This window comes from Sturnus vulgaris, chromosome 16 (assembly GCF_052056855.1).
Source record: "Sturnus vulgaris isolate bStuVul1 chromosome 16, bStuVul1.hap1, whole genome shotgun sequence".
Lineage (NCBI taxonomy): Eukaryota > Metazoa > Chordata > Aves > Passeriformes > Sturnidae > Sturnus > Sturnus vulgaris.
The window spans coordinates 13,265,826-13,278,141 of NC_142258.1; the positions used below are offsets into that span (position 1 = coordinate 13,265,826).

The window sequence follows — 12,316 nt, forward strand, 5'->3', positions numbered from 1 at the left end:
AAAGTTGTTAGAGAGGAGACAAATTTTTTAAGAACTAGAAGCCCCTTCTAAGGTGGTAAATGGTGAGGAGGAGGAAGCAGTTTAGAAGGGAGGTTTGTAATATTTGTTTTCATCAGAACTGAAAGCATTGGTGGGATTTGGTGGGATTTGGCCTTTGCTGATGTTATCCGTGCAGTCAGACTTTCATTTCATGTAAGTGACCTTTTGCAGAACATGAGGAGCTGCCCCCTGAGCTTTGCCTTTCCCTTTCCTCTGAAGGAGCCTCCTGGAGCACAGAGGGAGCTGCTGCTGCTGCTGCTGCAGCCCTGGAGCCTGGGGGCTTTGGGCTCTCAGTCTCAGCTGCATCCAGAGGAAAATCCTGCCTCTCTCCAGGTGAGGTGGAGAGCAATGGACTCTGGAAGATGGAAAAAGCCCAGGATACACAATTTCCTGCTCAGCACACAGCCACAAGAGTGGTACTGGAGAGAAACTGGAGGACACAGGTCCCTTCCATCAGCCCCGAGGTGGCAGTCCTTTGTGCAGGGACACAAAACATTTCACAGGAACATGAGGAAACCTTCCTGGTGCTTGGAAGCATCAGGATTTATCTGGTTTGGGGCTGAGCAGAGGAGGGAGCATTTACAGCTGTATGGGAAAACCCACCAAACCCTCCTTCCTCCTTAGCTGGCCTCTGCACAAGCTGTGCAATCTCCCAGGGAGGGGAGCAGAGTTGCCCCATCCAGCAGAGAGCTGCACAAACCTGCACAGAGCTGCTGGCAGCAATCACCTGGGCACTCCCTGCAGCTGCACCCTCCCAAACAACATTTGTGCCTCTCTGGCACTCTGCAGGCAGCAGGAGCTTCACACTGCCCCGGAGACTCCACTCTGCCCACCATGGCTGGCCCAGAAAAGCATCCCTGGATGGCAGAGGAAACTCCTCAGATGTGTAACAGGGTGTGAACGTGGGGAAAACCTGAGCAAAATGTCAGCAGAGCTCATCTGCTTCTTCCTCTGTGCTCTGAGTGCACCAAATCTCTCAGGTAAATGACTGAAAGATGTGAGTAACAAAGTCTTTCCTCCTTTTGTTCGATATGCCTTGGCAGCACTTAAGCCAAAGGAGTACGAGGTCAGGTGATCTTGAATTTTAATTATTTTTCTAAAATGATCATCAGAATAAGCAAATGAAAAAGGCAATCTTTAAATTCTGTTCTGCAGGTCATTTCTGAACTCTAAAGGGAAATTTCAGTTCAAAGGAATTTAAGTAATGCTGTATTTGTCTCTGCTCTTTTGTTGTTCTGTGAGAAGATGAACTCTCAAATCCTCTTTCAGTGCTGATCACTCTGAGCACAGGGATGCTCTGCCTGTGGAGTGGATGCAGGGTCAGAGAGGAAGGCTATAAATGCTCATTAATAGCCCAAATCGCTCCTCTGAGGGTCTCTCTCTCCCTGGAAGGAGGCTGTGCAACTGGTAATCTGCTTCTCCAAGTGACTGCAGCACAGCAGAGCCATCCCAGAGGAGCCTGGTCTCAAATCTCCTGACTGCATCCCAGTGCTTGCAATGCCAGTCCTCTGCAAGGCACACACGGCTTGCCAGCGTGCTTGGGCTTTCCCCGGCCCAGATTTCCTAAATGTGCCATTTTTGGTTGTATCAACAACGTTCTGGTTGTCTTGTGCTCCATTTTCTTCCTCTGCCTCAGGAAAAAATCATTTTACAGCTGCCTTGTTATTTATAGTTCTTAAGTGCTCAGACAGAATCCAGTGACAGCACCAAGTGGTTTCTGCTGGGAAAGTTTATTATAATAGGGAAGATCATGACAAATGTGTTTTAAAAGATGACAGAGCTGGGCAACTATTCTTTAAAGAAATGTGGGGTTGTTTTTGCTGTATTTTTGCTTAAGGCCTGGCGACCTGAGTGCTGTTTCCAGGCAGGAGCACTCTGCCTGTGTGGGTAGTGACTGCCAGCCTCTCACACTGTGACAGGAGGAGGAGGGAGAGGTGGCACAACTCACACTGTGTCTGCCACTCTCCTGGCCTCGACCTGAAATACAGGAATTCGTGTCCCAGTCTCCTTTCTGAGCAGAGAGCATTGATTTGGTGAATGTTTGTGCCCTAAGCTGCCCCTGTGGCTGTGCAGAGCAGAGGACAGCGTGTTCCTGTCCAGCCCAGGAGGCTGGGCTTTGATTCTGGGTGCTGGGGGCAGAAAGAGCCAAGGGGGATGTACCAGGCTCTGGCCTTTTGCTGTGAATTTGTGTAATCAGCAGATGAGGGAGGGATGTCCCCCGAGCCTGAAGGAGATCTAGCCAAAAAGATTTTAGCATCATTTTTTTATCCTTGTCTAAATTGCTAATTCTAGGACTCAGAGATGTATGGCTTTCATTTTCAACATTTAGCTAACAAAGAAATGCCTTTATCTTCTCAGGATGTTATAGACATTATTTTCTTGTTACCAGTGAAATCAGAATTCCCTTCTCAGATTCTTCTTCACTGAAATTTTCTCAAATGGAGAGTCAGACCATGCAAGATAAAAAAGCTGGTGGCATTGTTGTCCTCCAGATTAGCAAAAGAAGATTAAACAATACAATGACTGGAAGTTAAAAAGCCAATGCTTATTACCACAACAGGAAGGATTTTTGAGCCTTATAAATACAATTTTTAGGGATATGCTTCTGTGCAGCACCAAGTCTGAGGTTGCTGTTTCTTCTTGTGTTCGTTGAACCCCTGAAAGGAGACAATATCATGAATAAAGAGGTAATGGTATTAATATTTTTACAGTGTTCACAGACACTTAGAAGCAAGCAGTGGTGATAGTAGTGATGAAGTAACAGCAAGTAATGAGGCAATATTGCATTGTTCTATATTCACAGAGCAACAAGGATATTAAAATCTCTCCCAGAGGAATGGAACTTTATCAAGGTTTATTTAAGGTATTTTAAACTGAAAAGTAAGACGGAAAAATGTACTAGACTTGACCATGTTTTGGGGTTGTTTAATTGTAATTCTCTAACACAAAGAGAATAAAAATACTAAATTAAAAGGGTCATCATCATTCTAAATGAAAATGTTTGTGTAACAAATTAAATAGAATGTACTGCTGATAGGGTAGGAGACAAAAACTGTTATTTACAGAGGAAATGCCATTTCTTTGGCATGGCTGGAGACATTAGGGTGAGAGTCAGTACCCTGGCTTGAATGAGTGAGTTTGGCTTTTCCTGGTGAATCCAAAATGGATGGAAATGTGGCAGCCCTGGGCTCTCAGCCCTCTGGGTCCTGCCTGTGCTCTCTGTCCACTGCATTTTGTATAATTATTGTTTCCTTTTCCTTCCAAATGAACAAACCAGAGCTGAGTGATCATTTCAGCACTCAAACAAAACACTTCACTGTTTGCACTCAGTGCTGTTTATGTGACCTAGAATTGTCTCTCCTCCTGCTGTTAAACTTGCATTTGTTACAATTGCTTTGTGGGCTTTTGCAACAGATGGGTGGGAGAAACCATGAATAGAATTTGCTTGGCCACGACACGGGATTTTGTCTAGATCAAAAGTACTCTGGAAAAGCGTGAACCTCTCCTCCAAACTATGACTTTCAGCACAAGATGCCAAACAGAAACTTGAATCAGTGAACTGCTTTTATAGAAGCACCTACATTGCTATTGGGTACAGAGTTTTTCCGAGTGAAAGCAGGAAAGAATCCTAATTTCTGCATGAACTTTTGTGGTTCAGCTGAAGTGAGATGGCAGCCACTGTGCCAGGAGAAGACTCACTGGTTTTGACAAGAAAAAAGCCAAGCATAGCCAGGAAATGAAGATTGTTCTCACCAGACAGGAAATAACCCTTGGGCCATTAAAAGACTGAGAGTCCAATTCAGAATGCTCTGCTTTTAAAATAGGTTTCCAGACAGTTTAATAATATAGGGTTTAGTACTATAGAATGCCAAAAAATTTTTACCAAAAATGTCTAAAGTCAAGACTTGAAAATATCGGATTTTTTTTTTTTTTCCCCCAGTAAATTATTTTTTTTTCCTTTCTTTTGCTGGGAATTTTAGGAGGAGATGCTTTGTTGCCAGCACCTCAGAGTATCTCTATCCTTTCTACCAACATGAAACACTTCTTAACTTGGAGTCCTGTGATCATCCAGGGAGCAACTGTGAGATACTCAGTTGAGTTTCAGGGGTAACTACTTGAATTTTTTATTCTTTTTGCTTTTTTAACATTGTTTATCTCAACTTTAAATTCTAAATTCGTTGATGTCTTGATCATATTCAGTTCACTAGCCTAAAACAAGTTTGATGCTTTAGCACTGTTAATGAGAAGTGGAGGAATAATTCCTTTTGTTCCAGTTCTGGGACAGTTTGCAGGTTAACAGATACCTGAGTAATCCAAGGTGTGGATCAATTCCATATAAGAAATTTGCCTCTATCCAAGAATTCAAAATTTAAGAAGATTTGCAACATTTTATTTAGACGACAACGGAGAAAACATTGAGCTTTATTTCGTGTAAACCTTTTAAACATTAGACACACACCACAGGAGGTTTCTGATACACCTTGAGCTCTGACTTTTGTTACAGTATGGCTTTGGAATTGGGGATGATCAAATGAAATGAGTGGGCAAGGCTTGATGCATCAACACAGTGCTGGCTGTCCCCACCTCCCACAATATCATGCTGCATTTGGCTCATGAACCTGGATCAGGGTGATTTTCTCCAGATAAAACCTAAAACACTCCCACACTGTGGTGCTCCCACCCCAGTGCATCCCATAGAGGTTTTAGCTGGAAAGCAGCCAGCAGCAGCCCTAGCTGCACAGACACACTCCTGCCTGTTTGCTGTTAGTCACTATAAAGTTGTTTATTGTAAAGGCACATCAGGCTTGAAAGGCAAAGAGTCACAAGTGTTAAAGTCCATGCTAAAAGTTTTCAGCAAAGAGTCCTAAATAGAAGTAAAGTCCCAATCAGAAGTAGAAGCTGCTGCTGTGTGGGCCCCAGGAGGGCTGATGCTGCTCCTGAAGAAAAAGTGAGAGAGCAAGAGCCAATCTCTCACCAGTGCATAGATTCTTATACACAAATTACCCAACAAGCTAAAAGCACAAACCTGAACCATTTCTTCTTAACCTATTAGAATTCTAGTTTCTTAGCATGCCAAGTTACCTATAAACTATGCATATGGTCTGTCTTGTTCTATCTGAAAAATGTAAGCAATAATCTTATTTTTTTATCATGTCTAAACTATGTTCTTGGAGCCTCCACAGAAAGTTGTTTTCAACACTGGTATCTAGGACTGTTTCTCAGCCTTCACTAGAACTTGTTCTTCTACACTGGTGTCTAAGACCTTTACTCCTTAAAGCACTTAAAACATATTCCTACTTACTTATGTACAACTTAAATGTACATCTTTACTTCGTGTATGAGTGGCTCAATGTACTTCAATCCACCCAAAGGTTTTAATCCAATCCCTGCTCCCTGATTTCTCTCTGAAGAGCTCAGAGGTCTCTGCTCTCCAGACAGCTGCCTGTGTGCTCCTCTCTGCAGGGAATACGAGCGGGAATACGCCGACGGCAGCTGGATCCCCATCCCCGAGTGCAGCCTCACCACAGCCACGCTCTGCAACATCACCCAGGACATCTCAGCCAGCGTGGCCTACAAGCTGCGGGTCAGGGCAGAGCTGGGGGCCAGCAGGTCCCCGTGGGCCACCACGGAAGGCTTCTTCAACCGCGCCACCAGTGCGTCCTGCTCGCCAGCCACAGCCCTGGGCTTGGGCTGCTCTCCTGTTTGTGCCCCGTGCAGGGCACACAGAGCCCAGATATGCACAGGGCACACCCTGCTCCTCAGCTCCTCTCCTTCTGCATCACAGGGGTTCCCTTCTCACTGTTCTGGGACATGGGTTCATCCCCTGGCAGAGCCAAATTCATCTGGGCTTGAATTTCAAGGGTTTCAAAGATAAGCAAGATGAGTGCAGAAATTTCCTTTTGCAAATTGGTCATTCTTACCCTTAAATTTACAGGTTTCTGATCAACTAGGCTTGCTGCCATTTAATCCAAGTCATGAGGTCACTTCTAAGAGGTCCAGAACCTGATCCTAAGGGAGCTAATAGCCCTGTCATGCTCTACCTGCCTGGCAATGTCCCAGAAATCCCACTCTATGTCTCCCTCCTCCCATGGTGTCAGATCTATGAAGTAACCTCAGAAGAGGAGAGAAAAGTGGAACCCACAGCATTAATTTCATCCTAGCAATGCAGGATGTGTTCTCCATGTTCCTCCAAGTCCTGCAAAGCCTGAGGCCCAGCTCAACCCAAGGATTGTGTTGTGGCCTAAAACGAGCATAGTCTTTCCATGATTTCTGTGGAATAATTCCCTCTGTTCCCTGCCATGTAGTCAACTGCTTTCAGCAACAAAAACTGTGGTGGGAAAGCTCTGCTGAGGTCACTCAGACTGCAGCTCTTGGTCAAAGCAGCACCACCAGAAGTGCCACCTAAGGTGGTGAATGTGTCTCTGTGTGGAAGCACAGTCTAGAGAGTGCTTTAGATAAAAAATCCTTCCCTTTTCCAGCAGCTGTGGAGACACAGAGAGAGGCACAGACCACACTGTCAGGCAGAGATGGGGGAAGGACATTCCTGAGACTGACAGGAACAAAAGCAGCAGCTTCTCATGGTTCAATGAAGTATTTGGCAGGTCCTGTGTCTTAGGACCCCAAAACAGTCTCCTGACTAAGCTGTGACAGTTCAGAGGCTACAGCTTCAACTGGGATTCAATGTGAATGTAGCAGATGTTTAAAAGAGAAAGAAAAGGCACTGTAAGTGCTTGTCCTTATGCATTTTTACTGCTCTGCTGTCACACCTCTTAGGAGAGCTGGCACTGAGCCTGAGAGGAGCTCAGGGATTCAAACACAGCCCACAGGTCCTGTGAGGACTCACAGCCAGGCAGGGCAGCAGCACAGCCCCAGTGCCAACCCACAGGGGCAGAGGCACATCAAGCATGATAACACATGGAAAACACTTTGAAAGGATTTCCTAAAGCAATTTAGTCAGTCTCCCTTCTTCATTTCTCAACATTCAGATAGTTAGTTGGTGTCCAGTGTACCAGCACAGAGATAAATAGAAATGCTCCTGTTTGTTTAGCAGCTGCATCCTGCAATGTTCTTTTGTTAATACATTAGCACAATATTTGCTTTTAACCTCCAAATGATAACAGGTTTTTTTTAATTTTGACATGTGGTGCTAAGGAGATTTTCACCTTTTTTTTTTCAGCTCTTCATTTAAAAGTACAAAGTAGTTTTCCAGGCTTCCCATTTATGGCACACTCAGCATGTACATGCTTGGATTTTGTTTTCATATTGCTCAGTATTAGTGGCAATTCACTGGATGTAAGAACAAATTCTATTAAGAACATCTCTTCTATATGGCACTATGTATCACTCTCCTTCCTTTCTTGAAAGCAAAGAGGTTGAAACAGGTTTCAGCTACAGCAGAGTGGTAAAAAGTGGCATAGATAAGTGTGAATAATGGCACAGCTAAATAGTGCAAACATGATCTCTGTACTGCCTTGAACTTCCCAGTTCATAAATGTACAGTGCACAGTTTCATCTATGCTCGATTGATTCTCATTATTTCACCAATATTCCTCACAGCTGAATCCCAGACAAAACCAAGCTTTGAATATCAAAGTAAGCAGGAAGCAAATCACCTAAAGATTTACTTGCATACATTTACAAAACCTGAAGTCACAGCAGATCATTAGCCCCAGTCTGTCTAAAACAATGCAGACTAAAAGAAAATCAAGATTCATGTTAATTACCCTGAGGCTCATAATGTTTTTCCCTTCACCTTTGAATAACTGATAAAATTCCCCTAAAAAGCAGTGGATTTTCAGCTCCTGTTGTGTGTGTCAGAGCTGAGCTGCTGCCCAGGAGCAGCAGAGCTGACCTGATCTGGTGTCCCAGCCTCTGTGCCCAGCTGGTTCTGCTGCAGCTGCTCATGTGGGACCCTCAGGCCAGGCAACTCCTCCACTGGAGAAAATTCCAAGCCTTTCAAGTTCTGTGCAGCTCAGCTATTGCCAAATTGCCATTTGTAATACCAGTCATGGTTCCTCTCCTGCTGAAAGTCTGCCCCTGTATTTGGACACATAGGGAGGAAGAGCAGAGAGGTTTCTGCCCCACTGAAGCAGCCAGATGTTCTGGCAGATGTTACCCCACTGCTGATGGCAGCCCCTCTCCTGCCTGGGCCACAGGGGGGATTTCAGGGCTGTTTCTGGGTGATAAATGGTGGTGTCTGTGTTGCAGCTTCCCTGACCCCACCCACGCTGAGGCTCCTGGCAGATGGGCACCATTTACTGGTGGAGCTGGCAGACATGGGACCCTCCTTCCAGTTCCGTGTGCTCTACTGGAGGAAGGGCCAGGAGAGCAGGGTGAGTTCTACCCCCAGGTTTGGGCAAGAACAGAGTCCCCAGAGGGATGCACACACACTGCCCAGAGCCTGCTGCCACTCCCAGCTCCTGCTGTGGGGCTGAAGGACCTGCCTGGAGTGGATTTGTGCCACCTCACCCTGCACACACCAGGGGGTTGCTGTGGGTTCCTCATGGAGCAGCCTGTCTCTTCTTCCCACATTTCCTTCTCTGGGAAAAGGAATCCCCTGACATACCTTAGCTGGAGATAGAAACCAGGAGTCAGGAACCAAAGGTGTTTGTGCTGACTTCTCCCTCTGAATGTCATCTGGTCTACTCAGACTGTGATTAAGGTGTCACACTGAGGTACTGACAAACTTTTCTCAGTTTTCTGAGCCAGAAATTGCAGCATGACTAGTTCTTGATGGATTTTTGTTCCATTCATTTATCTGTTCTGGCTTTCAATCTAGCTTGTACAACTTCCTGCAATGAGGAATTCTGCAGCTTAACTGTTCTGCAGTCTCGACCTTGACTTGGGGATGAGAGAGAGAGAACAATTATTCCCCATTCACTTTCCCTACCTTTCTATTCTATTCTTCCTTTCTATTAGTTTCATATTCTGTATCTTTTTCCAGGCCAAGGACTCCCAGACTACTTAGCTGCTCCCTGTGGAAGCCCTCACAGCTATTTTTATCTTTACCAGGGTGGGCAGGGAGAAACCTGCAGGGTCCAAGGTGCAGGAACACTCTGTGTTAGCACCACAAAACAAACCAAGTCTTCCCACTCCCTTGTGTCTCCAGCAATTGTTAATGTGACTGCCACAGAGCTGATAATCCCATGGAAACTGAACCCTGGCTTCCTCTTTCTGATGAAGGATGCTGTGAAAATGTAGGAGGAAAATTCTCATGAGCATAATTCCACATTTATCAATATTGAATTGCATTTTTTGCTTTATTACCAGATCCTCCTGCTGTTCTTCACAGTTGTCTGTCATCTTTACTATTGTGAAGTGGGTTTTTAGTACCACTAGCAGTATCAATTTTCATTTTTCTTCCTGATCACCTCTACTAATACCTGAGTCCCCACCATGACTTCCTGCCACTCTCAATTAGCAATTTACTCATACAAAATACTTTAGTCTATAAGGAGGCATCAGGAGCAGGACTGCCCACTGTGAAATCCAGCTAAATGAGATCAACCTTGGCCATGGGCTTTCTGACACCTTAAAAACAATCAATAGCTTTGTATCTGATTGTGTCTTATGAATAAAATATTACATCTTCTTCAGTATGTGATCTTAATGACCTCAACATTCATTTCAAATTTCAGAATACTTTCTACCAGCTGGACTGTTGCAAACATTAGTTTTGTTGGTCAATACAAGTCCTATGCTGGGACTTTTACTGTTTTTTTCAATCATTTTTACATTTGACATGTCTCATTTGCTGTTTTTTCAAGAGGTCACTCCAGGTAGTCACAGACCTGATTCTGTCCTTGAAATCTTTTCAAGCTAATGCCCTCCATATCATGTTTCTGTGGAGGAGGCTATTTTGATGGTGGGAAGGACTTGCCCTGCCAGGAGAGCCTTCCCGGCTTGTTGGAGTTCTCCATCTGTGTGTGGAGCTGGAGGCTGATCAGACCTTCTGTGAGAACAGGTTTGCATCTGCAGCACAGAAAGAGGAGCAGCTGGGGAGCTGCTACCCATCCTCTCATGGCTGGGGACTCTGGAAACAGCCAATTCATCTTGCCAGCAATGAGTGCAGACCTATTTATGGCAATAAAATAATGTACTGCTGACCACATGCTGTTTAAGCTTTGCTGGAGTGTGTCATAGTTGCACACACCAAATTCACTCACCCCTCACTAGCCCAGCCCATCCCCTCTCTGAGCTCTCACACCCTGATCACAGCATGGTGATGATTTTGGCACCCATCACACCCAGCAAAACCTTCAGTTGGTCGAGACCTCAGACATCCCTCTCAGACACCCCCTCCTAGCAGGGTAGCAGGTTCAGGTGGTGTGGCCCAGCACCATCATTATGACTCTTTGGCTTACAGCTCCTTCCTTCCATCCCCTCCTGCCCTTCCCAAAGTGTGTGAGCTCATTCTGCACTCCACTGTGCTTTCTTGTTGGCTGCTTTCATCCTTCTTTTGTTCTACTCATCCCCTGCTGCTCCCTCCTTTTCTCGCTGGACAGGCATCATGGTGATGCCTGATCATTTTTTTGTTTTCTCTTTTCTATATCTCTGTATACTTTACACATATTTTTGGAGCTCTTTAGCCTATTATTGCATTCCTAGCTCGTTTTCCCAGTACTTTTCCCTGCCTTGATACACAGAAAGACAAAACATATTCCAAAGCCCCTATCCTATCTTGGTTCTTCTTAGAAGCCAAGGTTGGAAAAAAGCTCTTTCTGACACATTTTCATCAACAAACTTCAGTTCCATCTGAGGGGGGAGGATTTAGAAGGGGCCTGAACTTGGGGGGAGGATTTGCTTCACCACTTGTGCTCCTAATTGGTGCTTTTTGTCAATTAGGCTAATTTACTGAACTTAAATCTGTATTCACCCTGTGGGGAGTGGGCTTTTGTGGACATTTTCCATACCTGCCCCTGGAGGTCTGCAATAAAGATCAACCTTTGTATTACCTGCTATGCTAATACCATCTCCAGAGTGTGTGTGCTTCATTGCTGGGCTCTTTCAGGCATCAGTAGCAGAGCTGCTGTCCGATGCCAGAGCCTTGTCCTGTGCCCTGATTCTTTGTGTTCTGGGCCTGTGGCAGGTGCAGCAGAAGGTGCTGGAGGAGGTGAGCTCCGTGGTTCACCTGGACACCATGGAGGCAGGAGCCGAGTACTGTGTGAAGGCTCAGGCTCACGTCGAGGCCATCAACAGGAGCAGCAGCTTCAGCCCCACACAGTGTGTGAGGGCACAGGGTAAGAGCCAGCCCTCCCTCCTGCTCCCTGCTCTGCTCCTGCCCAAAGCTCCTCCTTTGGTTTCCACCCCAGACCTCCTGCCCAGTTTGCAAAGGTGCTGTGTTTTTACCTTGGGAGAGGTAAAACAGGCACAGGAGTTTGCTGGGAGGGATCTCCCCGGGGTGAAAGAGCAGCCAGAGAGGGCTCAGGCTGCCTGCAGTGAGTGCTTGGTCCCTGCAGTGTCTTTAAGAAGTTTTGCTGCTTCTGTCATTTCCAGGTGACACATCCATGTGGCTGGTCACTGCCCTCATCTCCTCTGCTGGCTTTGCTGTGGCAGCCTTAACCCTGCTCTTCCTCACCTGGAAAATAAGTAAAATCTTCCAGTATTCCTTCTGCCCCACTGCTGTCCTGCCAGACACACTGGTAACTTTTTAAACTGAGTTTTATTGGGTTTTGTAGTGCTGGGTATTCACAGGAAAAGCGGGTTCCAAGGAAGCCTTGCCCATTGCAGTGTGAGGAGCTGAGCTGCAGGGACCAGCAGCCCTGAACTGGCTGCACAGCTGGCATTGCCTTTGGCCCAAGCCCCGGGCAGGGAAGATGCTCCTGGTGCTTTGGGGAAAAGGTTTGGGAGGCAGGGACTGACCCAGCCTGAGCAGCTGCTCCCTGCAGCAAACAGCTGTGCCACTGCCAGCACTGTGTCCCCTGCTGCCCCCTGAGCTCCTCGCAGCTTGCTAGGGAGAAATCAATCAGCAGCTCCTCGGGAATGTGTTGGAATGTGCGGTTGGAGTGAGAATGCAGGTTAGCAGCTCCTGTGGCTGTGGGTTCTCTGGGCAGCTGTGGCAGAAGGATGAGAGGAACGCTTTGTGGGGAAAAGGACAAGCAGACCAACTCAGCAGCCTGAGGGTGTTTGAGTGAGTGCATTTGTTTTCTAGAAAGAATCAGAGCCCCCCACCCAGCTGATCCTGCGGGGCAGTGAAGAAGCTGAACAATGTGACCTGATGGTGGTTGTGGTGCCCTCAGAAGAAGTTCTCCAGCTCTGGATTCAAAAAGCACTTTAG

The 12,316-nt window shown here is 46.1% G+C and overlaps 1 protein-coding gene across 1 annotated transcript; it reads left to right on the top strand.

Annotated features, from left to right (window-relative positions):
• The first annotated feature begins 961 nt into the window (after positions 1-961).
• Positions 962-12,316, top strand: IL20RB (interleukin 20 receptor subunit beta). The gene is made up of 7 exons (XM_088174126.1): positions 962-1,017; positions 4,009-4,146; positions 5,503-5,693; positions 8,248-8,372; positions 11,129-11,279; positions 11,536-11,681; positions 12,191-12,316. Exons 1-7 carry the CDS (start codon positions 962-964, stop codon positions 12,314-12,316), a joined length of 933 nt encoding a protein of 310 aa, XP_088030252.1.

Bases quoted from the DNA above. Each gene is read 5' to 3' on its own strand.
- IL20RB (XM_088174126.1), top strand. From the start codon at position 962: ATGTCAGCAGAGCTCATCTGCTTCTTCCTCTGTGCTCTGAGTGCACCA. The intron at 4,147-5,502 runs GTAACTACTTGA...TCCTCTCTGCAG, and splicing joins TACTCAGTTGAGTTTCAGGG to GGAATACGAGCGGGAATACG. The intron at 11,682-12,190 runs GTAACTTTTTAA...TTTGTTTTCTAG, and splicing joins CTGTCCTGCCAGACACACTG to AAAGAATCAGAGCCCCCCAC.